Source organism: Exophiala oligosperma (assembly GCF_000835515.1).
Source record: "Exophiala oligosperma strain CBS 72588 unplaced genomic scaffold supercont1.2, whole genome shotgun sequence".
NCBI lineage: Eukaryota > Fungi > Ascomycota > Eurotiomycetes > Chaetothyriales > Herpotrichiellaceae > Exophiala > Exophiala oligosperma.
Window position 1 is genome coordinate 3,463,663 of NW_015622819.1, and position 24,939 is coordinate 3,488,601.

General features: G+C 51.2%; 7 protein-coding genes across 8 annotated transcripts; 5 read left to right on the forward strand and 2 right to left on the reverse strand.

Annotated features, from left to right (window-relative positions):
- Positions 1-761: 761 nt before the first annotated feature.
- PV06_02616 (uncharacterized protein) lies at positions 762-4,941 on the forward strand. Its single transcript, XM_016403320.1, has one exon. The coding sequence runs from the start codon at positions 999-1,001 to the stop codon at positions 4,671-4,673; it is 3,675 nt and encodes a 1,224-aa protein (XP_016267217.1). The 5' UTR covers positions 762-998; the 3' UTR covers positions 4,674-4,941.
- Positions 4,942-5,242: 301 nt separating this feature from the next.
- Positions 5,243-6,552, forward strand: PV06_02617 (uncharacterized protein). The gene is made up of 3 exons (XM_016403321.1): positions 5,243-5,478; positions 5,564-6,073; positions 6,219-6,552. Exons 1-3 carry the CDS (start codon positions 5,404-5,406, stop codon positions 6,510-6,512), a joined length of 879 nt encoding a protein of 292 aa, XP_016267218.1. The 5' UTR covers positions 5,243-5,403; the 3' UTR covers positions 6,513-6,552.
- Positions 6,553-7,946: 1,394 nt separating this feature from the next.
- PV06_02618 (uncharacterized protein) lies at positions 7,947-10,023 on the forward strand. The gene has a single exon (XM_016403322.1). It carries the CDS (start codon positions 8,279-8,281, stop codon positions 9,875-9,877), a length of 1,599 nt encoding a protein of 532 aa, XP_016267219.1. The 5' UTR covers positions 7,947-8,278; the 3' UTR covers positions 9,878-10,023.
- Positions 10,024-10,642: 619 nt separating this feature from the next.
- On the forward strand, positions 10,643-13,937 carry PV06_02619 (uncharacterized protein). Its single transcript, XM_016403323.1, has 2 exons — positions 10,643-11,181; positions 11,254-13,937. Exons 1-2 carry the CDS (start codon positions 11,018-11,020, stop codon positions 12,986-12,988), a joined length of 1,899 nt encoding a protein of 632 aa, XP_016267220.1. The 5' UTR covers positions 10,643-11,017; the 3' UTR covers positions 12,989-13,937.
- Positions 13,938-14,333: 396 nt separating this feature from the next.
- Positions 14,334-15,869, reverse strand: PV06_02620 (uncharacterized protein; the record flags this gene model as incomplete). Its single annotated transcript, XM_016403324.1, has 1 exon — positions 14,334-15,869. The coding sequence occupies one exon, from the start codon at positions 15,867-15,869 to the stop codon at positions 14,334-14,336; it is 1,536 nt and encodes a 511-aa protein (XP_016267221.1).
- A 723-nt stretch (positions 15,870-16,592) lies between these two features.
- PV06_02621 (uncharacterized protein) lies at positions 16,593-17,511 on the forward strand (the record flags this gene model as incomplete). Its single annotated transcript, XM_016403325.1, has 3 exons — positions 16,593-17,171; positions 17,247-17,374; positions 17,418-17,511. The coding sequence occupies 3 exons, from the start codon at positions 16,593-16,595 to the stop codon at positions 17,509-17,511; spliced, it is 801 nt and encodes a 266-aa protein (XP_016267222.1).
- Positions 17,512-19,862: 2,351 nt separating this feature from the next.
- PV06_02622 lies at positions 19,863-24,818 on the reverse strand. 2 transcript variants are annotated; one of them, XM_016403326.1, is made up of 3 exons: positions 24,349-24,818; positions 20,416-24,298; positions 19,863-20,315 (listed from the first exon to the last, which is right to left on the reverse strand). In XM_016403326.1, the coding sequence occupies exons 1-3, from the start codon at positions 24,432-24,434 to the stop codon at positions 20,283-20,285; spliced, it is 4,002 nt and encodes a 1,333-aa protein (XP_016267223.1). In that variant the 5' UTR covers positions 24,435-24,818; the 3' UTR covers positions 19,863-20,282. The 2 variants fall into 2 exon arrangements, with proteins under 2 accessions (XP_016267223.1, XP_016267224.1); XM_016403327.1 differs by having other exon boundaries at positions 19,863-24,298.
- Between the last annotated feature and the right edge of the window lie 121 nt (positions 24,819-24,939).

The following is a 24,939-nucleotide window of genomic DNA, read 5'->3' on the forward strand; positions in this document are numbered from 1 at the left end:
CGGCCGGAACTTGCATGTGTAACCCAAGCGTCGCTGTTCTCAAGGTCTCCTCGTCGCCACGGCAATCTCGAAATGGTAAATGGTACGCAGTAAATGATGGAAAATTTGTTGCTCTGAACTCCATTCCTTGCTCCCTGGGCCGTGTAGGCATTTTGGCCGTCGGTGCCACTCCACCTATTAAGAGCGTGACAACGTGCACCAGTAAACGAGTCGTTGCTGATACATTATCCTTTGCCGGCGCCTTCAAGGTGGTCAATTACGCACTGGAAATGTCAGAAATTGCAAAGTTTAGCCACCATGGTCTGCCAACGGGGAGACGAGTGGTCCTGGCTGGGACTTCTGATCAAGGGCGACAGGGCTGCTGGATTCCCCAATCGAGACTCTCGTCAGTCCTGACAGTAGATGACACCTTTGTCCGGGAATACCACCCCGAGCGAGCAAGGGTTGCGACGCGCCCACCTGCCATCTGTCTCGTCTATTGTATGGCTCTATGGTCAAAGTTGACGGCCCCGACACAACTCCCGGTGGGAATCTGATACATCGGTGACGTAGGTGCACTCACTGAACCAGAAGTTGTAGGGTTTGGAGTGCGACCAATATGGGTGATGCCACTTTGTATGCACCTGCGAAGTAGATCCAACCTGAGTTAGCGTAAGGTAGGAGGTAACGCCAAAAGAGGAAAGTATGGCGATATTTCCCTGTTCCGTATTTGTAGTAGACTGCGCTGTGATGAACTCATGGCATTCGAGTCCAACGTTCTATGTGTCTACACATATCCGACGCACCAAGCCATTTGTCGCCCTTGTCTATCCAACGTTCCAAGAACTCGATCGATGCCTAGACTCCCCTGTAAACCATCCTTCGTCTCTTACGTCCGCCCAAGTCTCTTATCGCCTACCTAGCCTGTCGATGCGAACTATGGTTTCAGGGTCCCACGACAGAGCGCGAAGGCTAGCTTTCAGCTAAGCCATTCTGACTTCGTTGAAGATGCGTCGAGGATGTACCTGGCTCAGAAACATGTGCTGTTCGCCGCTCTCGCAGCTTTCATTGCCTGGGGTCTTGCCGTCCGGAATCTACCTGTTCTCCGCTACCTTGGCTATGCCTTCACACTCGGCTGCGTTACGACATTGCTCTCGGTGATTGCGAGCATCACATTTACCTCTCGGGCGCGGGCAAGATTCAATGACTTGCATAGCCTTTCTTCCAGGCCGCTTGCCCTATTAAGATCGGATCGATGGCGCTCTGAGATTGCCGCTTTCAATGCTCTCCGTAAATACCAGCCTGGACATATCTACGACAAGTCCTTTGTCGTCTCCCAAGCGCTTGATGGTTTGATCGGATTGGCACTAAGAGATTTTGTGTCGTCATGGTACGGCAGTATCACCAAAAGTCCCGTATTTTTGAACGAGGTGGACAAGAATATCAGAGCGGCCTTGGTAGAAATTCGAGACCGTGTAGTCAATGAGGATATGGTCAACGTCATAGTCTCCAGGGTTGTACCCATCATGACCACACACTTGCGAGATTTTGACCAGGCAGAGCGTGTGGTACGAGGACGTAGCCTTAATCGAAGTGTGACGGAGTCGGAGGAGCTGGAATTGGCTATTGCTGCCAAATACAGAGACGGAAAGCTTCATCCCGCAGCCTCTCTTGCATATTCTGACACCAAGTCCATCCAGCAAGACCATTTACGGAAGATGCTGGTTCGAATTCTGCCAGATCTTCTTCCATCGACGATGATGGGCAGCCGGGCCACACTAGTCTTGGTGAAAGAGATCGTTGCTTGCGCTGTTCTATTTCCTCTTCTCCAGCTTCTGTCAGAGCCTGACACCTGGAATCAAATTGTTGAAGCGTACGGTCGCACCACACTGCAGGACCGAAAAACCGTCCGTCGAATGAGGGCTGCTCTTGATCAGCACACTTCGCCAATGTCTACAACAAAAAGCAGTCTGGAACTGCCCCGACTGGGCCCGAATGACAGCGAACGAGCTTTTGAGCGCTTCGTCAGAGCGATCCGTAAGACCAAAAATCTATCTGATGCGCGAAGGTTTCGTAATGTGATTGCAAGCCAGATCCAGCGCGAAGGGATGGTGGAAGGTCAGGACCCCGTCTATCTACGCAGGCTAGAAATGGCGAAAAGGGTTCTCGAACAAAAGATCTCAAAATTGAGTCAGACAGCAATGATTCCCAAAGCTACGAGTTCACAGCCTGCGCCCCAGTCAAACACTGGCGCCAAACCTCACGAGTGGACTATGGTAGAGATCATGCACACTGCATCTGGTCTGTCCTATTTCATGGAATATATGGATCGTCAGCATAAAATGGCCTCGGTGCAGTTCTGGGTCGTAGTGGACGGCTTTCGCAATCCACTGGAGGACGACTTTGGAGATGAAATGAACCCAGCACCTCAGCAGACTTGGACAGACGCTGATCGAATGGATATCGCGCAGATCAGTGAAACCTATATGTCTAAGCCGGAATTGAATATTCCCCGAGAGTCCAAGGATGCAATCAGATCTTTCTTGATTGCTGGTCGAAAGGCAACGCCACAACAATATCGAGCTGCGAGGACCGCCATACTCTCGGCGCAATCTGCTGTCTTAGAAGACCTTGAAATCAATCACTTGCCCAACTTTCGAAAATCCGATTTATACTACAAATTCCTTGCTTCAGCTGAAGCATCCGCAATGCAACCCCGCCTCCAAACACCCCCAGATGCTGCTGAGCAGAATGGCATCACTTCACCGAACATGACTACGGCCAGAGGGGGCCTGTCGATGACTAGAACTAACTCTCAGCCCGGTTTCCGACCGAAGGACTTGCGTAGAGCAGCAGTCTCTTCCTCGGATGTTCGTAGTCTTGCTTCTTCCAAGCTCTTCGATGACGCAGAGGTTGTAAAGCGCTCAGGGTCTTCAGGCCCTCTGTTCGATGATGGTTATGACACGGATCCTCTGGCACATTCGACCCAGAGCCTAGGTCAAGAATCTTTAAATGGTGATTCGGTCGACCAACGACGAGTCATAGAGAACATGGAGGCGGCCATGAACAACATCATGACTGACAGCCCGATGGAGGAACAAAACGCTTATGACGACGATGCTCTATTCGGATCTCCGGTGTCCGGATCAAAGTCGATCAGAACAATAGATTCCCCAAGAGGCTCTCTCGATATTCAGACGAGCGACTACACAAACAAGTCTAAACCTAGTCTAGCAACCCTAGGACTAGTCAACACAGCTTCACGAATTGGTGTTTTCTCGGACAACGATCTGTTCCCCGATGAAGAGAAGTTCATTGAGGATGAGTACGCGGACAACGATGACAGTAAAAATGAGGATGTCACAGAAGATGAGATCCATGAAGCAGCCCCGGGGGATCTTGGACTGGCTGAAGCCATTACTGTGTTGAACAATGACATCGAACGCCTTGTGTCCCAGGAAGGGGTGGTGGATGCATTGACCCGCAAGGCCGAATTGACCAACAATGTGGCCGAGTTACGCATTCTAGGTAAATCGAAAGCAAGCTTGCAACGAGAAATTCGACGGAAAGAATTGCAGCGCCAGCAGTACATCGTCCAGGAGAGTGACAACAGTTTGTATGGTCGATCGAAGATATCAATCAAGTCCGTCGTTGTCGGAAAGGAAGACGATGGTCGCGAATTTGCACTGTACGTCATTGAAGTTCATCGGCAGGCTGGAGATCAAATGCCCGCAGCAGTTTGGGCAATACCTCGTCGCTATTCCGAATTTCACGACCTTCACCAAAAGTTACGTCGCAGATATCCTTCGACAAGAAATCTTGAATTTCCCAGGAGAAGAATGGTCATGAAACTTCAAAAACAATTCCTACAGAACCGGCGCCTGGCGTTGGAACACTACCTGCAGCAGCTGCTTCAGATGCCTGATGTATGCCGAAGCCGGGAGCTGAGGTCCTTCCTTTCTCAACAGAGTATCTCGTCCCATGAGGAGACAAATAGTGCATCCAATGCGCAGGATATAGTCAGCCGCATCTATAATTCGGTAACCGACGGTATGGACGAATTCCTGGGTAATGTCTCGGTGCTCGATCAGCTATCTGTGGCTGGTCAGAACCTTATATCTGCTGCTACCAATCAATTAGGAATGGGTCAAGGGGAAATTGTTCCTCTCGACCCAGGGCCAGTGGCGGAAGCCGAAGCAGAGTTGCAAGCTTTCGAGGACAAAGAGCTCGAACCTTTTGTGAAGCCAATCTGTGACATCTTTCTGGAAACCTTTGAGCTCAACCGAGGGAACAATTGGCTTCGGGGTCGAGCAGTGATTGTGGTCCTTCATCAGTTACTGGGTGGGACTATCGAACGCAAAATCCGGGAGATTGTGAAGGGCTTTACTACGGAAGATTCACTGCTTCGGTATATTGACATGATTAAAGAAACGATGTGGCCTGGCGGTGGGCCCATGAGGACATCCAAACCTCGTACGCCTATCGAGAAGACTAAAACTCGAACTGAGGCAACTATGATGCTCGCAACTCTTGTGCCAGACCTGGCTGGCAGTGTAGTGGGAAGGGCAAATGCACAAGCTGCAGCTAGAAGAATTGCTGCAACTATGAATAACGCTCGACTCAACCAGCATTTGATTTTTACCATACTGGATGAGATTGTCGGAGTGCTGTTTGATCCATCCAAGAAAGCCTGAGAAGTCATAGGTTGTCGGCTAGGCTAGGCTTGACAATTCACCTCTTGATGATCATGACTTGTGGCGGAAGTTTGTGCTGGGATGTATCAAAGACAGTCGCTATTTGATGTTGATGGAGAGAATAAACTTCTTCCATACGACGACCTTATTGCAATGGATCTGCTGTTCCCGTTCTGTATACATAAACAAGCAAGCGTTTCGATCTATTCTTTTCAATCGGATCCGTGTTTCATTTCAGATTTATGGGCTGGCAATGCTGCTCACTTCGAGACTGGGTTCGGGGACTTTTACATTGAGACCGAACAGGATGCTGCCTTTGGACATGTGTTGGTCGTTATGTTTATGTACGAGTAAAGCATACAGTCATTGGGCTTTATTATCTAAGAGAAAATCACATAATTTCGCTTCGAGACGAACAGAAGCAGAGCCTCGAGCTGGTTGATTGGACACAAGGGTTTCCAGCCTCGTCGGCGTTCTGGTGCCGAAATAACCGAAGTTACCTCGGCGAAAGTGTTCTACAAATTCCCTTTTATGGCTTCCTCCGCAACCCGCAATCCCCAAAGATCTCTCACACATCGAAATACTCTGAAGATCATACAATACATACCTAGGTACTGTTGCTGTCCTTCGATCGCGATCTTTGAATATATAATATAAAAAACACATCCTCTCCTATTGCCTTTCTCCTCCGACCCTCCTTTCTCTCGTCACCTCTACACAACCAGTCACCATGGCTCAACGAGCGCAGCAAATCGCCGGTCACCTAAACTACCCCTCGGGCATGCTGGCCGGGCAGGTCGCCATTGTATGTTCGAACTCGTTTTCCCTTTCTTTTCGCTTGTCCTGCCTTTGCCATACATGGCAGGTTTGACTAATACGAAAATGTACAGATCACCGGATCAGGCCAAGGCATCGGTGCTGAATGCGCCCGTCTGTTCGCCAACGAAGGCGCCAAAGTGGTAGTGTGCGATGTCGACAGCTCCAAGTCCGACGCGGTCGCCTCATCGATCAACGCCACCACGCCCAACTCTGCCATAAGCGTGCCCGGCGACGTAACCGACCCCAACTACTTCCCCGTGCTGGTCAAGAAGGCGGCCGAGTTTGGTGGCGGGAAGATCCACATCATCGTCAACAATGCAGGATACACCTGGGACGGGGTGATTCACAAGATGGGGGACAAGCAGTGGGACACCATGCTGGCCGTACACAACACGGCGCCGTTCAGGCTGATCCGCCAGGCGGCCCCGTTCTTCCGAGTCAAGGACGGCGAGAACAGGTGTATCGTCAACATCAGCAGCGTGAGCGGCACGCACGGGAATGCGGGACAGGCGAACTACAGTCTCGCAAAGGCCGGTGTGGTCGGACTGACCAAGACGATTGCGAAGGAATGGGGACCTCAGGTACGTTTTTGAATCCGTTGCACCCCAAAACTTGGGTGACGGCTTGTCCTTGTTTCTGCATCCATTCTCCGGACGGATGGCACCAAATCCCCCCCATCGTTCTGGACGGGTAGACGGAGGCGCAGGTTACTGACCATGCCAATAGTTCGGCGTCCGCGCCAACACAATCGCCTTTGGTCATATCAACACGCGTCTCACACAAGCCAAGGAGTCGGGTGCCTTCATCACCACCCCGGACGGCCAGCGCATCGCTCTGGGCATCCCGTCGGCTCAATTGGCGTCCCGGAAGGGGGACGATGCTAGTGCGTACAAGGATATCCCGCTGGGACGACCTGGCACAGCCACCGAGGCAGCCGCTGCCGTGCTGGCAACGTGCAGTCCGCTTTTCAGCTATGTAAGCGGACAGACAATCGAGGTTACAGGTGGAAGATTGATATAGAGAAAGCGTAGTCTGTAAAAAGTGAGCTGATTAGAAAAGGACTTTTGAACGGATTTTACAAATGACTTGGTTCCAATTTTTACTCTGTAACGTCAATTTTCTATCTGGATGCACCATCCCTAGATATACTTGTGAGTCTCTGCACACGAGTCTTGATGTCGTAGTCGTCACCATCCCTGATGGATTTATGCGTGTCAAGTCGATTTTTCCATCGCCTATCAAAGCTTTTGTATTGTTCGCACAGAGACACAGCCACACAAAGGCATGGATGAGAGTTGATACGATTGTGTAGGGGGAAAGAATAAACAGCCAAAGATGTCAAAGACGTCTCAATGGGGACAAAGGCTCAACACATGTTCGTCTTCATCGCTTGGTAATTGTTGCCTTGTCCGTCTCAAGACAAAGGATGCTTTTGGTAAGGAACACGTCAGAATCGGTTCATGCTTCTCGATAAAAAGTAATGCAGCCTCGGAGGTCCGTGACACCCTGAGAGAACCAAACCGATACAACATAATGTCGTCCAAATCAAGCACGACCACGCCGCTGGCCGACGATTACTTCATCTCCGGCCATCTTACCTTGACTAAAGAATCCGATAGATACGAGACCAGGAGCTGGTCATTGCATCTAATATCGAACAACGACCGAGACCGGGAAGGCATGCCATCACCAGGAGTTTATATGAGCAGACTAGAAGTGCCTCTTCTGTCGGCAGCCGAGCCAAAAGCAGGTAGGTCGAGACTTGATGTCAAGGGATTTGTTGGAAATGCAGATGCAAGGGCAAGCGATACCCAGAAAGACGCGCGAGTCCTTCTCAAGCCCAAATTGCGCATTCAGACTGACATCCCGCTGCCATTGTTCCCGATCAAGGCTGACCAAGCAGAACCTTCAGCGTCGTCACTTACCAAGTTCCAGGAATCGTTGGAGCGGACGTTCCCTCAGATGTCACCACGACGCGCCGAGCATCGCACCCCAGAGATCCAAATCAACGGTCAAACGATCGGAGAAGAGAACAAGACGAAACAGCGGGAATTATCGAGTCCTGTTCGAGAATGGCTGGAAAAGCGTGGTGACAAAGCTCGTGCGAGGAAGACGGGGAGGTGGATCGGGATGTGGAAGCAGATGTGAAGCATAGACATTGTATGAGTAGGAAAAGACATGGAGATAGATTGAAGAACGACTAGGAGTACCTTATGTGAATAACAAGAACGTCCTCCCTCCGGACAAATGACTGTGGAGGGCGGCAAGACTGCCAATCTGGGGTTGAACATTATATAAGGCGGAATGAAGTCCCGATGTTGCTTATCAAACCATCGGCGACTTTGTTTGGTGCGCTTCGGATTGACATTCGCACCGCATCATACGGAGTACAAATGGCTATTATTATTGTAGGAAATTGTCGTAGTAGATCCTTCTACTCGTACTACGGAGTGAGTCTTCCGCACCCACTAATAAATTCCCCCCTCAAGTCATTCCGATATACTGTAGTAGACACGGTCCGTCCATCGGAATCATCCTCGTACTCCCGTACATAACATGGTTATTTTCTCCACGTCTTCTTACCTCCTTCTACAGTCCTTTTAATTTTTCCTCTGACATCCACGCCTTTTGCAGGTTGCTATCTCGCGATTTTCGCCCTCTGGCTACTCCGCCGCGTTCGGTATAGCTGCTGCATCATCTTTAATTTCGTGGTGGTGAGCTGGAAAATGTTTTATTCTTGACCCAAAAACGGTCCAACCCTGGAAATTCGACACAATCATATCAACATGGAGCGAAAGGACAGCGTGGGTCAGACTCAGCCGGGCATCGAGCTCCGTAACAACACAGACACAGAAGCAAATGTCGGCCTCGGCGATTTCGAAAAGGTCGAGCCCACCGCGTCGATAGGTGCGTCTCTGGCGCCCACCGAGACAAACCAGTACGGCTCTCGACCAGAATGTTTTAGCAACCTACTCGAGGAGTGCATGTTTGTTCTGACCACGACCGTCGCCGTGGGTCAATCGTCCATCTTCTCGGGCGCCATCTTGTGCATGACCAACACAATAGGCGAGGACTTGAACATGACGGCCGCAGAAGTCACCTGGATCAGTGCGGCACAATACCTGGCGGCGGGCTCATTCCTGCTTTTCTTCGGACGCGTCGCCGATCTCTTCGGCAGGAGACTGTTGTTTCTACTCAGTTTGGGTTTCTTTACCGTCTGCCTGCTCGTCATCGGCTTTGCCACGAATGCCATGTACCTGGACATTTTTTGCGGTCTGCTTGGCCTGAGTTCGGCCGCGTCCGTACCACCAGCCATTGGAAAACTAGGCGCCGTGTACAACAAGCCTTCCCGACGCAAGAATCGGGCCTTTGCGTGTTTCAGTGCAGGGAACCCTGTCGGCTTCGTGCTGGGGGCGTTTATCTCCGGCATCGTCATGACCGTCTCGACGTGGCGAGCCGCGTTCTGGGTCATCGCCGTCATCTACGCCTTCTTCACCTTTGTTGCGTGGTGGACCACGCCGCCTGACAACGAACAGACCTTGGGCGGTTTCAACATGGCGACCTTCGTCAAGTTTGATTTGCTCGGGGCTATCCTGGCGATTGCCGGAGTCGCCATGTTCACGGCATCTCTGAGTTTGGCAGCCGATGCACCGAATGGCTGGCAAACACCTTATGTGATTGCACTGCTGATCGTCGGTGCTGTTTTGGTTCTTGGTTTTGTTTACTGGCAAAGCGTCTTCCGGTACCCCCTGATGCCCCTGGCTGTCTGGAAAGACAAGAATTTTAGCCTTGTTGTGATGGTACTGCTTCTCGGATTCTACGGTTTCACTGGCAACCTGTTCTGGTTGAGTCTCATGTGGCAACGGATCTATCATGTGCAACCCATCATGGTTGCCGTGCGACTTCTTCCTGCTGGCATTGGTGGCATTCTGGTTAACGTTCTGGCTGCGGTGATTATGCACCGCGTCAGCAACAAGCTGATCATGGTGGTGGGAGCCATCAGCCAAGTCATTGCTTGTGCCTTGTTGAGTGCCACGTCGACATCCATTTCCTACTGGGCCCTCACCTTCCCGGCACTGCTCTTCAGCGTCTTGTCACAGGATCTGGAGTTCACAGTGACAAACATGTATGTCATGTCAAGTCTGCCGAGCGAGCAACAGTCTGTCGCGGGAGGTTTGATCAACACGGTGATTCGGCTTGGGGCGACTGTTGGACTGGGCGTTCAGACGAGCATATACAACAGCGCCGGAGGTTCAGCACAAGGCGCCGATGCCCTGAAATACAGACCCTATCAGACTACATTCTGGGTCGCCTTGGTCGGAGCTGCTGCGGGTATATTCCTGGTGCCTTTCCTCACCATTGGACGACAAGGTGTTAGGAAATAAGTTGAGATGGAATCAAGGAAAGAGCCTGCTGTAAGATAAGAGTTGACGGCGAAGTCCCCCATTTGTGAAATTATATATAAATTTACATGAGCAATCCATTTTCTTGCTTGGCCGATCAGAGAGGCGACAAATAGTAAAACATTTACAGAGTACTTCGTCCCACTGATGATAGCTGTCGCTCCTCTCGATATGCCTCGAAACAAGCCATAATGGAGGCAGAGACAGGGATGTACGTCAAGTCCCTCGACCAAGAGAACAGGCATGACAAAACGCAGGATGGAGGACACTCGCCGTTACAGGCCTTCGTCGGGAAGAGCCTAGTGCCTAACGTCCAAGTGATTAGTGCCCAAGGCCTCGTGGACGTCGCCTGAATTCCCGCCTATGGGGGAACGAATGAGTCTCGAAAACGCCTATTATCTGACCCCTACGAGTGCCGATTAGGCACCTCCCGCACGCATGACATGTGGCATCTTCCCTCTGCAGGGTCTGGTGTCGTACGGGGTATGTACGTACAGAGTCAACACCAGATACCTTCCGACTCTTGCGGAGAATCAAATATTCTACAAATAGAAAACAGTGTGAAGAAGATCCGAACCTCGTCTCCTGCATATTCCGTGATGAGCTGGTGATTGTTTCTCGTATCTGTGATTGACAAGGATGTCCTTCAGCTTAGCACCTCCTCCGCTTGTGATCCTGAAATGTGTGTAGTGTTTCACCTTTTCTGCCACGCCGCCGCAACCAATGACCGCCCAATCGACTTCGCGTTCTGACTCCGGACAAACAACTTTGTCCACGATGAATCTGAACCCCTGGCCATGATTGCCATTCATAGTAATTGACCAACATCCCGGGTCGATGTTTTAGACATTACAGCACTCGAACTGCCACCAGCAAACCTGCCTGGGGTGAGAGAGACCACCATCAGCTCCCAGTGACTTACGAGTTGTCGACAAACAAACACAACGCAAGCCATTCCTCACTCTCCTCCAAACAAAGAAACACCTCTCTCCACGGACACTCGTACGCTATTATGATCTACCTGGCGACCGTGCACCGAAAAGCCACTGCATCATCGAGATAGCAAGCACACGAAAGCCCTCGTACATCTCTAATCATCACGCACGCACCACCGCTGTCACCATGTGGAGGAGCAGAAACAACGCACCGCAGATGGGCTACAATGCCTGGGCCGAGCCAACAATGGACGATCGCTATTTGGAAACAATCCCAGAGGTCGAGTCTTTGTATTCTCAATACAGTCGCCGGAGTAGTGTCGCCGCGACCACTCTTCCTGACCTACCATTGTATGCCCGAGTCACTCCTTCTCTCCATTGTCTGCGCGATACGAGTAAAGGCTGACATGAGTTTCCTCGCAGTCGTGCTGTGCCTCCAATCAACGATTACGATCCAGTGCAGTCTCGAGGATCTGTCACCCCCACCACTTCGGATCCTTACGCCCAAGATCTTTCATCCCAAAATCTTCGTCGCAGTCAAAGCCCTGTAGATTCGGGAAATGTTTCTCCCATAAGTACCCTCAATTCACTACACCAGAACGGTTCAGACGGCTCCCTTGTCTCTCCTGTCGAATCCACGTTTCCTGCATCTACAAACGCCTCGCAGCCCGAGCAGACCACCAAAAGCAGGATTCCTCGCAAAATGCCTTTGCCCCTTCCCAAGAACAACGATGAGATCCCGAAACGATGGGCGCTGAAGAAGAGCGAGGGTGAAGAAACACGGTGGGATGAATATTCGGGCGAGCCCAATCAAGCAGGCAAGCCCTCTTCTGTTCGCCCAGGAACAATACCACCAGCCGATCAACCGTATCCACAACTGAAAGAGAGAACCAGGCAGATCTTGGCCGGTATCAAAGAGAGAGAGGCAGTCAAGAAGTCGAGTTGGGGAAAGGTACCTCCACCTGTGGAAGCAGACCCCCTCGACAACCCAGTTCAACGACCAGCATGGAGGGGCGCAAGCGGCAGACATGCCATAGTCGAACCGGTAAAGAACACGCCAGCTGCCAGAAATAAGCCTTTGATGTTGGTGGAAAGGAAGAAGGTAGCGGACACCGAACAACATAGGCGGACCGACAGTCCAGATTCGTTCGCTCCAGAAACAACTCCAAGATCTCCAATAGATGCAGTATCTGTGGCCGCCTCGAAACTTCCGACAATTCGCTCCATCCCTTCGGACGACAGCATCAAGCCTCTCGCCCCCTTGAAAACTAAAAACACACCCCGAGTGATGTCGCCAACTACTGTGGAACCGAAAGCCCTGGACAGTCCGTTCCGAAGCCCGGGTGCAGCACCACCAGTGTACGAACAAGCTCCCAGCCCGAGTCCTGCCCCGAGCACAATTCGGAGCTACGGCGATGAAAGTCCTACTCTTGGATCGAATGCCAGCTTTACTGGTGACAGGAGTTCAAGTGAGGACTCCATCGAAACGACCATGCAAGCACGTCCCCTACAGCGAGAGCACGACACCTCATCGAGCTGGAATACATACACAGACGGTGGGAGCCAGAACCCTTACTCTCGAGCCGAGATGACAAGCAGTCCAGTCTCTATGACCGGCCCCTCAGAAGACATGCCATCGCCGATTTACCTCAGGAAACGAGCCGCCGCCAATAATGGCGCACGCAGAGGTTTTGATACCTACACTGGGATATCACCGTTTTCCAACGTGGCTGCCCAAAGGTCTAGTTCCAATATTCTCCGCAAAGCCATCGGTAGTGAGGCTAAGCCGCGTGCCGTCAGCTTGATGTCAGGTTTATCAACGACGAAATCTCTGCCACCGACGCCGGTTGAGTTGGAAGCTACGGACAAGCTAGCGTCGCTCGAAGCTCGATTAGAAGACTTGGAACGGCGAAAGCGAAACCAACGGAAGATCATAGCGGAGTTGCATGAGTCTCTCAAACGGAACGCCATTATCTACGACACCAGAAAACGCCGAGAGATTGAGAAGATGATTACGAACCTCAACTTAGAGATTCAAGAAATCACGAACGAGGAACACGAAACTTCTCTCAGATTGCACCGTGTCGTCAAGCGTAGAGATCGGGAGGAATACTATGAGCAACCTACCGGACTGTGGATCAAGAGAGTCACAACTTGAAGACACTTGCTGGGGACCATTCAAACGACTTATCCTGCTTGTACAGCGGAGTGAAACTCAATCCGCTTTCAAAGCCATTCGAAATACACATGACTCCTGCAGCGTTCTTAGCGTCTATCCATGACTGTTCCAGAATCCGAAAAGCTCCTTGAAGCACAACCAGCTATCTTCCCAGCTGATTACGACAAATATCTCACAACCACAATCCTTGAACAACAATACGGAACCACACATGACGATTTCCCTTGCTACCTTGATTTTCAGCCACAAAAGGGCCAACGAACATGACACTTGTACCAATAATTTCATACTACTCTTCGATTCATCTTTGACCGTGGTCTGGTCTAGCACGGGGTACCAGAAGTCTTGACCCTCTTCTCGAGCACACAGCTTTTTTGTTTTCTTCAAACACATATACCCCTCGGCTTTTGTTTCACACTTTTCAGCGTGGGCGTTGGAAGGTCTCGCGGTATCAACACATTGCCGGGCGAGTTCCGAATTAGGGTGATGACTTGGTGGACATTGGCCCGTTTGTTTTCCATTACTCCGCTATGCAAATGCAAATACTTGTTTGACCTTTTGGGAGGGAGGGATCACTGTTGAGGGTTTTGGAAGGACAGGATGGAATTGGGTTGAACAAGAAAGAAGATTTGAGCACAGACAACAGAGTATAGAGACATACATGTCCACGGCCGTGTGAAGAGTCTCATCGATCATGAGGTCTTGACACTAAGAGATCTCAGAGCAGTTTTCTTCCGTAGGGCCTGGCGTATGTATATGTGTGTGCGTGGGACGACAGAACTTTTGAGCGTGGAGACCAAACAGAAAAACATTGAGCAGTTTACCTCTGATAAATCAAGAATCAAGAATCAAGAAATGTACCAGGAAGTATGAACTTTTACCCATAGGTAAATATATACGGAGCATGTAAACTTTACGACCTCAACACGGACTTGGGTGAGGTGCACGATCTTGCAGAGAGTCACCCTGAAAAACTCAAGGAGATGATCGGACATTACGAGACTTATTTCCAGGAGACGGGCATGTTTGAACGCCTACCCCCATGTTCCAAGAGGCGTTGAAGCGGGCCGGGGTGAAGAGATGGTGGTAGGATTGTACTCTCTCGTCCCGCGGAGGAGGGGATCCAGGGACAGTTCTCAAATGGCTCATATAAGAAAAGTGAAGAATGAACACACAACAGAGGCAGTTTGAACTATGGATCGTACGTGAGTACGTCGATTCCCCTTTGGACGTTTCCCTTTCAGATGGAGCCTCTTGTGTACTGTAAACATCGCTACACGTCTCATCCCAAGGTATTGTAGTTGCACACACACAACTGATCTATCTATCCAGAAAACATCAGGTCGTCTCCTCCCGTGATCTCGACGTCAGAAGGGGCCGTCCAATGTGGTCCCTCCCGGTTCCCGGGTTTCTCGACGTCCATGTCGAAACGATCTGGGATTCGGAGTCCCTGTTCTTGATGTTGCCTGGACGCCACCACCGAAATACTGTCCCTGAACAACCAAACGTCGTTGGTTCGGTATTGCCACTTTTCCAGTTCGCCGCGACACTTGCACAGAATGTCCCGATGATTTTCATCGTGAGCCAGATTTCGAAGTTCCAGAGGGTCGTTTTCCAGATCAAAGAGCTCCTCGGGACCGCGGAACAAATAACTCTCCAGTGACCTCTCTCCGATGGTGACGGGATCCGTGGCGTTCCTGATCCCCTCCCAAGATTGACTCACCGCCAGGTCGGTGCCGAAAGGGAATTCCAACCGCCAGGCAATGTTTCGGTGGTACTTGAACCGTCGGGTCCTCATGAATCTGGTGGGCCAGTAATTCTGGATTTCGTGAAAGGTGTGTGACCCAAAAACCCACTGTTGCCAGGAGGCTTCGTCCAATATCTCCTGGGATGAATTCAAGATTGGTAAGAAGGACCGACCTAGTCGTCTTGGAGATTTGCCAGTGTTGCAGGTCGTGACCTCCTCGACGTTTCTCCCGGTCCAGTCGAGACACGTAGGTAGTATGTCGATGAATGATACCACGTTGGGGTTCACCACCCCGGGCGTTCCCACGGGACACCTCACGATGAGCGGGAGTTTCACACCCGCGTCGTAAAGAGTCGTTTTCGAGTTGATAAAAGGTGCACCGTTGTCACTGACAAACACAACCATGGTCGACTTGTCGAGTCCGGTTTTTTCCAAAACATCCACGATCAATCCGACCCCCACGTCCATTCGACCGATGGCTCTGTAGTACCCTGCCAGTTCTTCCCTCACTTCCGGTACGTCCGAGAGGAAAGGTGGAATGTCGACCTCGTCTGGGGAATACCGGGGTAGAAGACGATCCAAGTCACGGACGTCTTCTTCGTCGTTACCAAACCCTCCTCTCGTACCGTCGCGATGGGGGTCCCGAAACCCTACCGTCAGGTGAAAGGGGCGGTTTGATTTTTGAGCCGCCTGGATAAACGCCTCTGTCCTTTGAGCGCACCATCGGACGTCTCGAGTCTGACTCGCCTCATTCACCTCCCAAGGATACACCTGCGCAGGGCCGACGTGGACTTTTCCAATGATTCCGGTCTGATAACCGAGGGCGTTGAAGATTTGTGGTAGAGTCTCGACGTGGTCGTAGGTCTGGAAATGATTCCAACCGTGAGCCAGTCCCATCTGGCCGTTTTGATGAGTGTGAAGACCGGTGTAGATGGTCGATCGGCTTCCGCTGCACGAAGCCGTACTGGCAAACGCCCGAGTGAATCTCGTGCCCTGAGATGCGAGTTTGTCGAGGTGAGGTGTCTTGACCCTGGAAGAGTAACAACCCAAGTGTAGACCTAGGTCGTCCGCAATCAAAAGGAGGACATTTTTCTTTTTGTTGTCGTCCCCCATCGTTGTTTCGCTCGAAGGCGGCCTTGAGTGGTTTTTACAACGTTGTGAGCTCCGTCGACCTTCTTCCCTCAAGGCTGAGAGAGTACGCAAACTGGCGGCAGCTTGCTTGGTTGATTGACTCGAGTTGTTGGAAAAGGACAATTCTATTTTTCTGTTTCTTTCATTCCACTCATCCCAAGAATCATGCAACAATGATGACCAGAAACACCACGGGTTCGTTTCTGATCATACTCCGTAGTCTTTTCGTTTCAACCATTTCACCTGAGCGGCGTCTTTTTGCATATCGTCGAACCAAATTCCGGAGTAAGTACCATCCCTTTGCTGGCACCGAGTACCGGGGAGCCCGGCAATGCAACGCCGACAGCCGTTCACGATACACCGACACCGCAAACCACCAAGTCAGGGCAAGGCTGGTGACTCCGTTACTTCAGAATACTTTTTCTCGTCCTTGACGTTCATGTCGGTATGTCTATCTACGGGAGCCGTGGTGGCATCGGATACGAATTTGTTTGATTGTCTGCCGGACCAGGGGGAGATCAAAAACCCGGGTTACGCTACCGACATCATCACGAAGAAATCGATCGATTAGCTCGACAACCGAGATCGGGGCAGGCCCTTTTTCCTCATGTGTCACCACAAGGCCCCCCCATCGGAAATGGGAGTGTCACCCTCGACACCGCAACCTGTACCAGGAAGACGTCAGGGTGCCCGAGACGTTTGAAGATGACTATAAGAACCGCGCGAAGGCCGCTTCGGCAGCAAAAATCAAGGTCGAGGCGGACCTGGACTATTTCGACCTGGGCCTGGTGCAGCCCGAAGGCGGTGACGAGGTCGGAGAGCGTCACTTTCCCGGAAACCCAAATCGCAAAGGTGCCCAACCCGGTCGACGTGACCCAGATGCGGCCGCTCATCGACAAAGACACGGGAGAAAAGTTTACCTTTCGAACGCGCGATGAGCTCCGCCATTTCAAATACCAGAGGTACATGAAGCGCTATCTGCGGTGTATCCAGGGGATCGACGACGGGGTCGGGGAACTACTGGATTACCTCGACTCGAACGGCCTGGCGGACAATACCGTGGTCATTTACACTTCCGACCAGGGATTTTTCCTAGGTGACCATGGCTGGTTCGACAAGAGATTCATGTACGAGGAGTCGTTTCAGATGCCCTTCCTGATTCGATACTCCGAGCTCATACGGCCGGGCTCTGTATGCAACGACGTAATATCCAACATCGATTTTGCTCCGACGTGGCTCGACCTCGCGGGAACCACGATCCCGTCGTACATGCAGGGACGATCGGTCAGAGAACTTCTCCGGGGAAACACGCCGACCCAGTGGCGTCAAGTGGCGTACCATCGATATTGGATGCACTAGGATACCATGCATGACTGTTACGCCCATTATGGTGTGCGGAACCAACGCTTCAAGCTCATCTATTGGTACAACCAAGGCTTTGACCTCCCGGGAACCAAAGCCGGAGGTCAAGAGAAGGAATGGGAACTGTTCGATTGTGAAAAAGATACCCTAACTGTTCAATGTGTACAGCTTGCCCGAGTATGCCCAGATCGTCAGAGACCTCAGAGACGAATTGAGGCGCACCATGCTCGAGATTGGAGATGAGCCGGCACACCCCTTATGATCCATGGGATTAGTGTTTTTTATAGCAGAAGTAAGACTTAGCGTTTACAAGAGGTTGCGACGCGGCGCCTCGAGCCTTATGTCGTCCAATTTGTCCACATATTTCCAGAGAAATTGTCCGGTCCCATGGAAGGTGCTGGTAGATCGTATCGTGCAGGCCACGGTTCGCATGGCCAGTCCCAGGGATATAGACCAAACGACCCTGGTAGCCTCAGTGGGCAATCAAGTGCTCCGTCGAAAGCGTCACTTCCCCGGATAGGCGTCGATGGAACAACGGCAAAGAGAGGATCTTGGACGAGTGCGACTTCCACCGTCTGCATGTCTCCCACAGCCGTAGTGTCAGTGTCGAAACCCGTGGACCGCTGTAGCCCAGACTGAGCGATCGAGGGGGTGGATGTAGATGCGGCTTGGGACAGCGGTGGCATGGAGAGATTGTCACTGTCGTCCACGATTCCGATTCTCTTGATTAAACTGTGCCGTGAAAACATTTGTTGCGACGACGCAGGTCCCGAAGGCTGCCTCTGGGTTCCTCCTGGAAGATCTTCAGGGGCAGGACTCGGCGACGGTGATCGGGAACATCCACGTTGGATCAGCGTGTCTAGGTCCTATTGGATGGTCAATAGTCCCTTCCATGGACTCGTGCACGCCTTGACAATATCCAAACAGCGTTGCGCCTGTTCAGTCACTTTCTCTGCGCTCATTGGGAATGATGCAATCTTGGTTCGATAGGAGTAGAACAAAAGTCTGGCACATTGGTAGGCACAGATAGGGAGATGGAAGTCGAGAAATGGTAACTGTGTCTTTATAGACAGAATCACTTTGAAAATCCCCCCAATCTCGGTAGCCTTTTCGAAACATTGCTGTTGGCAGACCATCACAAAGCTCTGATCGAGTTGATGGATCGTGGCGCTTGGCAAGGCCTCGTGTAAACCGTCTAGCACGATCCGGTATAGATCGCAATGACACTGGCGCCACCAAACGTGCAGTAAGGCCTCGTCTCTCAACCCAGACTTGTATCGCTGGACAAGGGACGCTCTGTGAAGGAACGATAGCACTGGGACATGATACAAGTGCTGAAAGAAGTTGTCAAAGACGTGAACCATGGTAGCTTCGTCCGGGAGCAGTGGCCTAGGACATCATAAGCACCATTCATCTGGTGAAGGATATTGTGTAGAGCACTTACGCATCACCCGTGTGTGAAGTCGGATTAAAACTTATGGACAGGCCTGGTGTATCGCTGTTGGCGGTCGAGGCTTCTACGGCCCCAGCTGGTGAATCTCTCTGCTCTATGTCCAAGGCAACTTGCAGAATGTTGCCTCCGTTTGATGTCGTCTGAGCAGCCCGTGACGTTCGAGAGTCTGGATACGAGCACTCGAACCGCAAATGTTGGCATCGGTCACACGAAGGAGTATCGCCAGTACAGCGCATCTTCCGACGGCGACATTCGCGGCACGCCCGCTGGGCTCGCTGACGGGGCAAATGGAGTGTAAAATCATCTTCTCGGCCCGTGGCTTGTTGGTAGAAGCAAGGAAGACCAAGTCTGTCACAATTGCTGCAGACATGGCGATTGCCATCACACCGCACCTTGCGGGCTCTGCACGTAGTGCAGGTAGTACTGCTGGCCCTGGAAGGTCGAGACATCAGGGTTGACACTGTCTGAGTAACCGTGTTTCTTTCCTTTCCTTTTCTTTTCCGTATTGGGGGTGACAGATAGGGCTGGGTCGGCTGATGCAGACTGCCATCAGCCATGAGCCACCAGTGCAGGCTTTTGTGAGGGGGGTTTTAACCTTACCTACACTATACTTAGACTGTGTTATTGTTCAAGAGGAGGGAGCGACGAAAGGCATTGCGGACTGCTCGACTCCGCAATTGCAAAGGCCAGAATAGGAAGAAGGCAGTAAGACACCAACTAGTGGGATCCCCGGGGAGTGAGGGTTGGTGGAGCTCCCGGCCAATATACAGAGAGCAAAGGACCATGCAGTATTTGACAGTCCACTCGTATGAAGAAGACTATGAGGAGAGTTCTTCGGATAAGGACCAAAGATGGTCTGGTGGTTGGTTATGGACATTCGGCTGTCGGAGGCATCGACGGAAGTCGGTGGATGTCGGAGAAGTCTGACCTGCGAGAAGATTGTGTGGTCGCCAATTAGCCTCTTCCTCCAGGGGATGTTCTTTCGTAAATGGAACTGCTTATGGCGTCAACAGACGAAGGCAGCTGTTCTGTCTCCCCGGCTGATCCTTTCTGGCCTCTACGAATTGATATACGATTACGAGGATCAATACAGTGCTGCTTAGCTGTAGGTCACGTGTTAGATTCATGCAACATAACTCCTTCTTCTGCACGATGAAAGACAATGCATTAAGCGGCTATACCTAGGTACTTATACTTGCGCAGATACGTATGACTTAAGTGTACGTCAGGTACATAAAAATGAAAACCTCATTCATCATGTCCAAGATCCATGCACTTCTCCTCGGTGTCTACCCGAGACGGGGGCGCATGGGGACAGAGCCGGGCCAGATGGAGCCAAAGCGAGAAATCCACCCATATTTCGCAGATGCACCTCTCATTTCAAGTCATCAAAACGCCGAGATAGGCTAGGTAGGTAGCTATTCGTAGCCATGGCGACGGGTAGAAGAGTCGAGTAGAGTAGGAAAAAGCAAAACCCAGAGTAAGCCGCGCAGACTCGCTGTAAAGTGATCCTCATGCCTTGAAACTCCATCGCTTTCCTATTGCAAGACAAAAACAACTTTCCCTTGTTGCATATCTCCTTACCGGAGGAGTTTTTGCAGGTCCTTGAATTTCTTAAAAACAAGAGATGTTAGTATTGTGTTTCTCGCCTGATAAAGGTACTCGACAGGGGGAGGGAGGGGGGTTTCAGGATCAGAGCGATGGACTACTCACAATTGGCTTACTCAAAAAATGATCAAAGCCAGCTTGGTAAGCTTCATTTTGCGCACTTTCACTCCCCAAGCCTGTCAGTGCGATAATCTCCACTGGATCCCTGATGTTGTTCTCCTTTTCAAACTGGCGGATCTCTCGAGTAGAAACAATGCCGTTCATGACCGGCATTGAAATATCCATAAGGATATATTTGAAGCCGTTCTTCTCCTCGAGCACACTTCGTTCATATGCCTCAAGGGCCTTGAGTCCGTCAGTAGCTGATTCGTGGGGATGGTTCGTCTTCCTAACGAACGTTATAAGAAGGTGTAGATTGATATGGTTGTCATCAACCACAAGTACTCGAGGTCTTTGATCTACCGGTACATCGTTCGCTTTGGGGGAAACCTGGCCTTCAGCCTTTCCATCCATTTGCGATGAGTTCGCGTTCTTTTCCTCGCCCGTAGATTTTGACTTGTCGGCGAAATCGTTTCCTTGGACGTGTTCGGCGGAAGCAACAGCTGGATCTATAGATTCGGAGGACTCGAACTCTTGTTGAGCAGGTTTCTGCGACGATAAAGAGACTCTGCTATTGTCTCTACTCTTCGAGAAGCCCTCAACCCCGTCCAGTTCATCATCAGACTCGCCCTGCGACAGATTCGCATCACGAGAAAACATGCGAGAGCTCTTATCCTTTTTGCGATTCAAAGACAATGACACATGCTCCCATGATTTCGAACGACCCTGGTCTTGGAGCAGGTCCATTCGTTGCATGCATCGGTGAAGGACTTTGGCAAGCTTGTGTGGACCGCAGGGTTGAGATATGATTTCAATTATTCGTCCTATGTCGGTGAGTCGATGCAGGCCATGAGTCCTTAGACTGGCAGCCTCGAATGCGTTCGTACACAAAACGATGACTGGTATCTCTCTTTCGGCGTTGGGCTTACCGTGATTGTGCATGAGAAAGTCGATCGGAGGCGGCTCGGGGTAGAGAAAGAAGTGCGGCGAGCGCCCCTCCATGCTATCATCCGTCGTGACTTTCATGCTGAACCACTGAGACAACAAATTGCGCATGGAGCTTTCGACCGAAGGCATTTCACGCAGAGGCTGGACTTGAGAACCGTTGTTTTGTTTTTCCAACTGCGGCAACAGGAGTGATATATCAAGACCTTTCGTTCGCGAGCGCATCTCAGTCATGATGTTCTTCTCAAAATCTTGCGGAGGGGCTGCTTGGCTTCGCGGAAGGCTCAGCCAGGTGCTGATCTCAGTTCCTCTGTCTTTCTCACTTGCAAGATCAATCTTGCCCCCAAGAGCGTCCACGATTTGTCGAACGATGCTCAAACCGAGGCCTGTCCCAGTTGCCAGCGAGTCTTCCTGAGCGAATGCAGTAAAGGCATGATTCTTCATGAAATCACCCGACATGCCCCTGCCTGTATCAGTGACTCTCAAAAGGGCATGAACATGTGAGTGGCGCTTCTTGCGGCTGCGGTCAATCTCTAGCGAAACATCAATGCTCCCTTCACTGGTATATTTCAAAGCATTTCCTAGAATATTCATAACAAGACGTCGCACTGCTCCTGGTTGGGATCTCACATTCCAATTCGTGTGGTCGTCGATGTTGAGCGTAAGGCGAACCTTGTTAGAGGCAATTGCTGACGCTTCACTGATGTTGGATCTGGCATCTTGCCTCTTTTCCATTGCCCGTCCAGCAGCAGACTGGGTGGGGCCTTTGCCTTGGAGAGCGTCACCATTGGCGGTGCGAAATACTTGGCCAGCATAGACCGCTTCCACTGCCTCTTCTACAATCAATGCCATATCGAAATCCACCGTCAGACTGTCATCAGAATTCGTGGCTTGTTGATACCCTTGATTCCGTGTTGAGCCGGTCTTTCGTGAAGTACGACCTGAAAGATTGTTTATTTTGGCATAATCAAGAACGTGATTCACTGTGTCGAGCAAGGTCTTGCCACAGGTTTCTACCGAGATCACCATACCAGCCTGAAAGTCGTCCATTGCCGTGTCGTGAAGAAATTCAATGCTTCCAAGGATACCATGTAACGGCGACCGTAGTTCATGCGAGATGTTTGCAAGAAATGTTGCTTTCGCAGTGTCAGAGAGAGCCAGATTGATGCGGTTGATCTCGTTGATGACTGCATTGTTGAATGCCACGAGGTACGCCATGTCGTCTTGAATGTTGGTGAGTGTGTGTGGGTCATTCGACCAAAGAACGACTGCTGCATGCCATCTGTCCTTGGCGTAATCCCAAAGCGGAAGGAAGACGATGTTTCGTGCGTCCGGCAAGACCTTCGCCAGCGCTCTGGTGGTGCTGACCTGCCTTACTGCTGTCGAAGAAGGAGTGTTCACAGGTTGTAGGCTGTTTTCATCTGAGGGGAGGCCAGAACCAGAACTGTCGTCACTTGAGGCAGGCCGGCCATGGCTATCGAAGACGAAACATTTTCCTGTCGGATGATGGCGAACGAATCGACTTATCCTTTGTAAGGTAATGTTCAGGGCCTTGGTTGGCTTGGAGACAGATACACCCAATACATCACAGAAGTCTTTCTTGGGCGTCGTGGTGGAAGAGTCGCTAGCGCTTCGTGCCGTCGTAGAAGAGTTGGAGTCGCTGTCGTCGTGGAGACCGATGACCCCGTTTGGCTCAGGCCCAAAGGGAATTTGTGGCTCGATACCCTCCTTCAGCTCGATCAAGCGTCTGCCTTTGTTCCTGGTGTGTTGCATAGTATGAACACCGGGCTCAGAATCATTCATAGCCGAGCCGGAGCTGAGGTTCGCGGAGCTGGCATCCAGGAAAACAACACCATCAGCCTTGATACAGTCGCGAAGAATTGACGCCGCTCGATCAAACGCATCTTGGGCATCCGTCATAGTCTTCCCAGTTCCTGATTTGGCCCTTGGGGGTCCGCTGGGACGCCTTTGACGAGAGTTCTTGTCGACCTTCTGCTCTCCATTGTGTGCGGCTGGAATTGAGTTTTTTGGAGCCTCAGGGGTATCGATGAAATGATTTTGAACTTCTGATTGCACAGCCTGTCCCATCTGGTGCTTGCGCTCTTCTGAAGCTTCATTTGCGTCACCTATAACCATGCCTTTGAACTTACTTGGCTTATCAGATTCGTCTGGCACTGGCTCCTTGACATCATCTAGACCAGTCTTAGTCTCGGAAGAAGTGAAGGCAGATGGCTGTTGAGGAGCAAAATTGGGACCAGGTTGTTTGTTGCCATCGCTAGCAGGTCCCACGATGAATGTTCCAATCCCCTGGATCAGTCGTTCTCCTCGTACTCTAGCTTGGTCACCTTTGACAGTCTCGAGATGCTGGGCAACGATGACGGCCATATCGACCATAAACCTCAACTCATCAGCCTGAAGGCGATCGCGGGGCTCATCGTCCGAAACCGTGTAGACCCCAATCACATAGCCCTGCCTTGTCGTAATGGGCACTCCACAATAGAAAGAGACTCCATTACCAGCATAGCCACGAGTCCAGTACTTCTCGTGCTTCGTCATATCCCCTATAACCAAGGCGGGAGCGCTGTAGGTATACCCATTGGGTCCATGCGCAGTGTAAGTATCTGGGAACATGGCATCACCCGACACGCCGCTATCTCGTTGGATGAAGGAGTTACCAAACCACAGTTCATCACCTGTCGCATGTTGCGAATCAGACAGAAGCGACAATGACTGTGTTGCTTCAGCGATGATGTACTGTTTCTTAGCATCCAATAGCGTCACAATCCCTCTTTTCGCACGTAGGCGAAGACATCCTAACTGCGCAAATGCTGTCAATGCCTTGTCTCGAGATGATCGAGGTCTATAGGTTTTCTCGGGGGGAAGCTGAGCGACTGGATGGAGGTCTCTGGTAGACATAAAGGTGTCTAGCCACGGTTGGTAATATCTGCATCAAGTGTTAGCACAAACCCACCATGGCTTGCTAGGACCACAAACCTGTGCATCTCACGCTCCCGCGCGCCTTCGCGATAGCCGTCGGGAGCCATATCGGTCGGCTTGGTGGTGTCTAGACGGGCAAGCATTCACGGAAGTCTTGCAGCCGCCGTTGGTTCTCGTAAAAACCCTATCTGGCGCATGCAAAGCATCGTCGAGGCAAATTTGGACTTGCGTGAGGGACAATACAGGCGACGAGAAGACAAGACTTTGTGCGACCTCAGAACAGAGAGCGGCTCGGCCTAAACGAAGGATCTTTTGGACTGGACTGGGGTAAGAATTCAAGGCGTCGTTCCAGGCTGTCCAAGGTACGAAGTAGGATGCGGAGGGGGTCTGTGGGAATGACCACGGGCCCGTGTCAAAGCCTGGAATATCCCAGCGGGTACAATCATCCGGGCGCCATTGGATAATGTCGGGCTGTCAAGGGTGATTGAATCTCAAATAACAAGGTTGAGACGGACAGTCGAGGGTCCATGGAAGCGGCATGGAATGAGGCCCAGATCGAATCGACTTTCAAACCATGGGAATCTATGAATCGTCCATGTTCAGATCCACATCAACCGCAAGGCAAAAGACTCACTAGGCGCAGTCAAT

What these genes read in the sequence shown, in the direction of transcription:
- PV06_02616 (XM_016403320.1), top strand. Translation starts at nt 999, where the DNA reads ATGTACCTGGCTCAGAAACATGTGCTGTTCGCCGCTCTCGCAGCTTTC.
- PV06_02617 (XM_016403321.1), top strand. Translation starts at nt 5,404, where the DNA reads ATGGCTCAACGAGCGCAGCAAATCGCCGGTCACCTAAACTACCCCTCG. An exon ending in TGGCCGGGCAGGTCGCCATT is followed by an intron (nt 5,479 to 5,563) that starts GTATGTTCGAAC and finishes GAAAATGTACAG; the next exon opens with ATCACCGGATCAGGCCAAGG. An exon ending in CGAAGGAATGGGGACCTCAG is followed by an intron (nt 6,074 to 6,218) that starts GTACGTTTTTGA and finishes CCATGCCAATAG; the next exon opens with TTCGGCGTCCGCGCCAACAC.
- PV06_02618 (XM_016403322.1), top strand. Translation starts at nt 8,279, where the DNA reads ATGGAGCGAAAGGACAGCGTGGGTCAGACTCAGCCGGGCATCGAGCTC.
- PV06_02619 (XM_016403323.1), top strand. Translation starts at nt 11,018, where the DNA reads ATGTGGAGGAGCAGAAACAACGCACCGCAGATGGGCTACAATGCCTGG. An exon ending in ACTCTTCCTGACCTACCATT is followed by an intron (nt 11,182 to 11,253) that starts GTATGCCCGAGT and finishes GTTTCCTCGCAG; the next exon opens with TCGTGCTGTGCCTCCAATCA.
- PV06_02622 (XM_016403326.1), bottom strand. Translation starts at nt 24,434, where the DNA reads ATGCTTGCCCGTCTAGACACCACCAAGCCGACCGATATGGCTCCCGAC. An exon ending in CGGGAGCGTGAGATGCACAG is followed by an intron (nt 24,299 to 24,348) that starts GTTTGTGGTCCT and finishes CACTTGATGCAG; the next exon opens with ATATTACCAACCGTGGCTAG. An exon ending in ATTTTTTGAGTAAGCCAATT is followed by an intron (nt 20,316 to 20,415) that starts GTGAGTAGTCCA and finishes CTTGTTTTTAAG; the next exon opens with AAATTCAAGGACCTGCAAAA.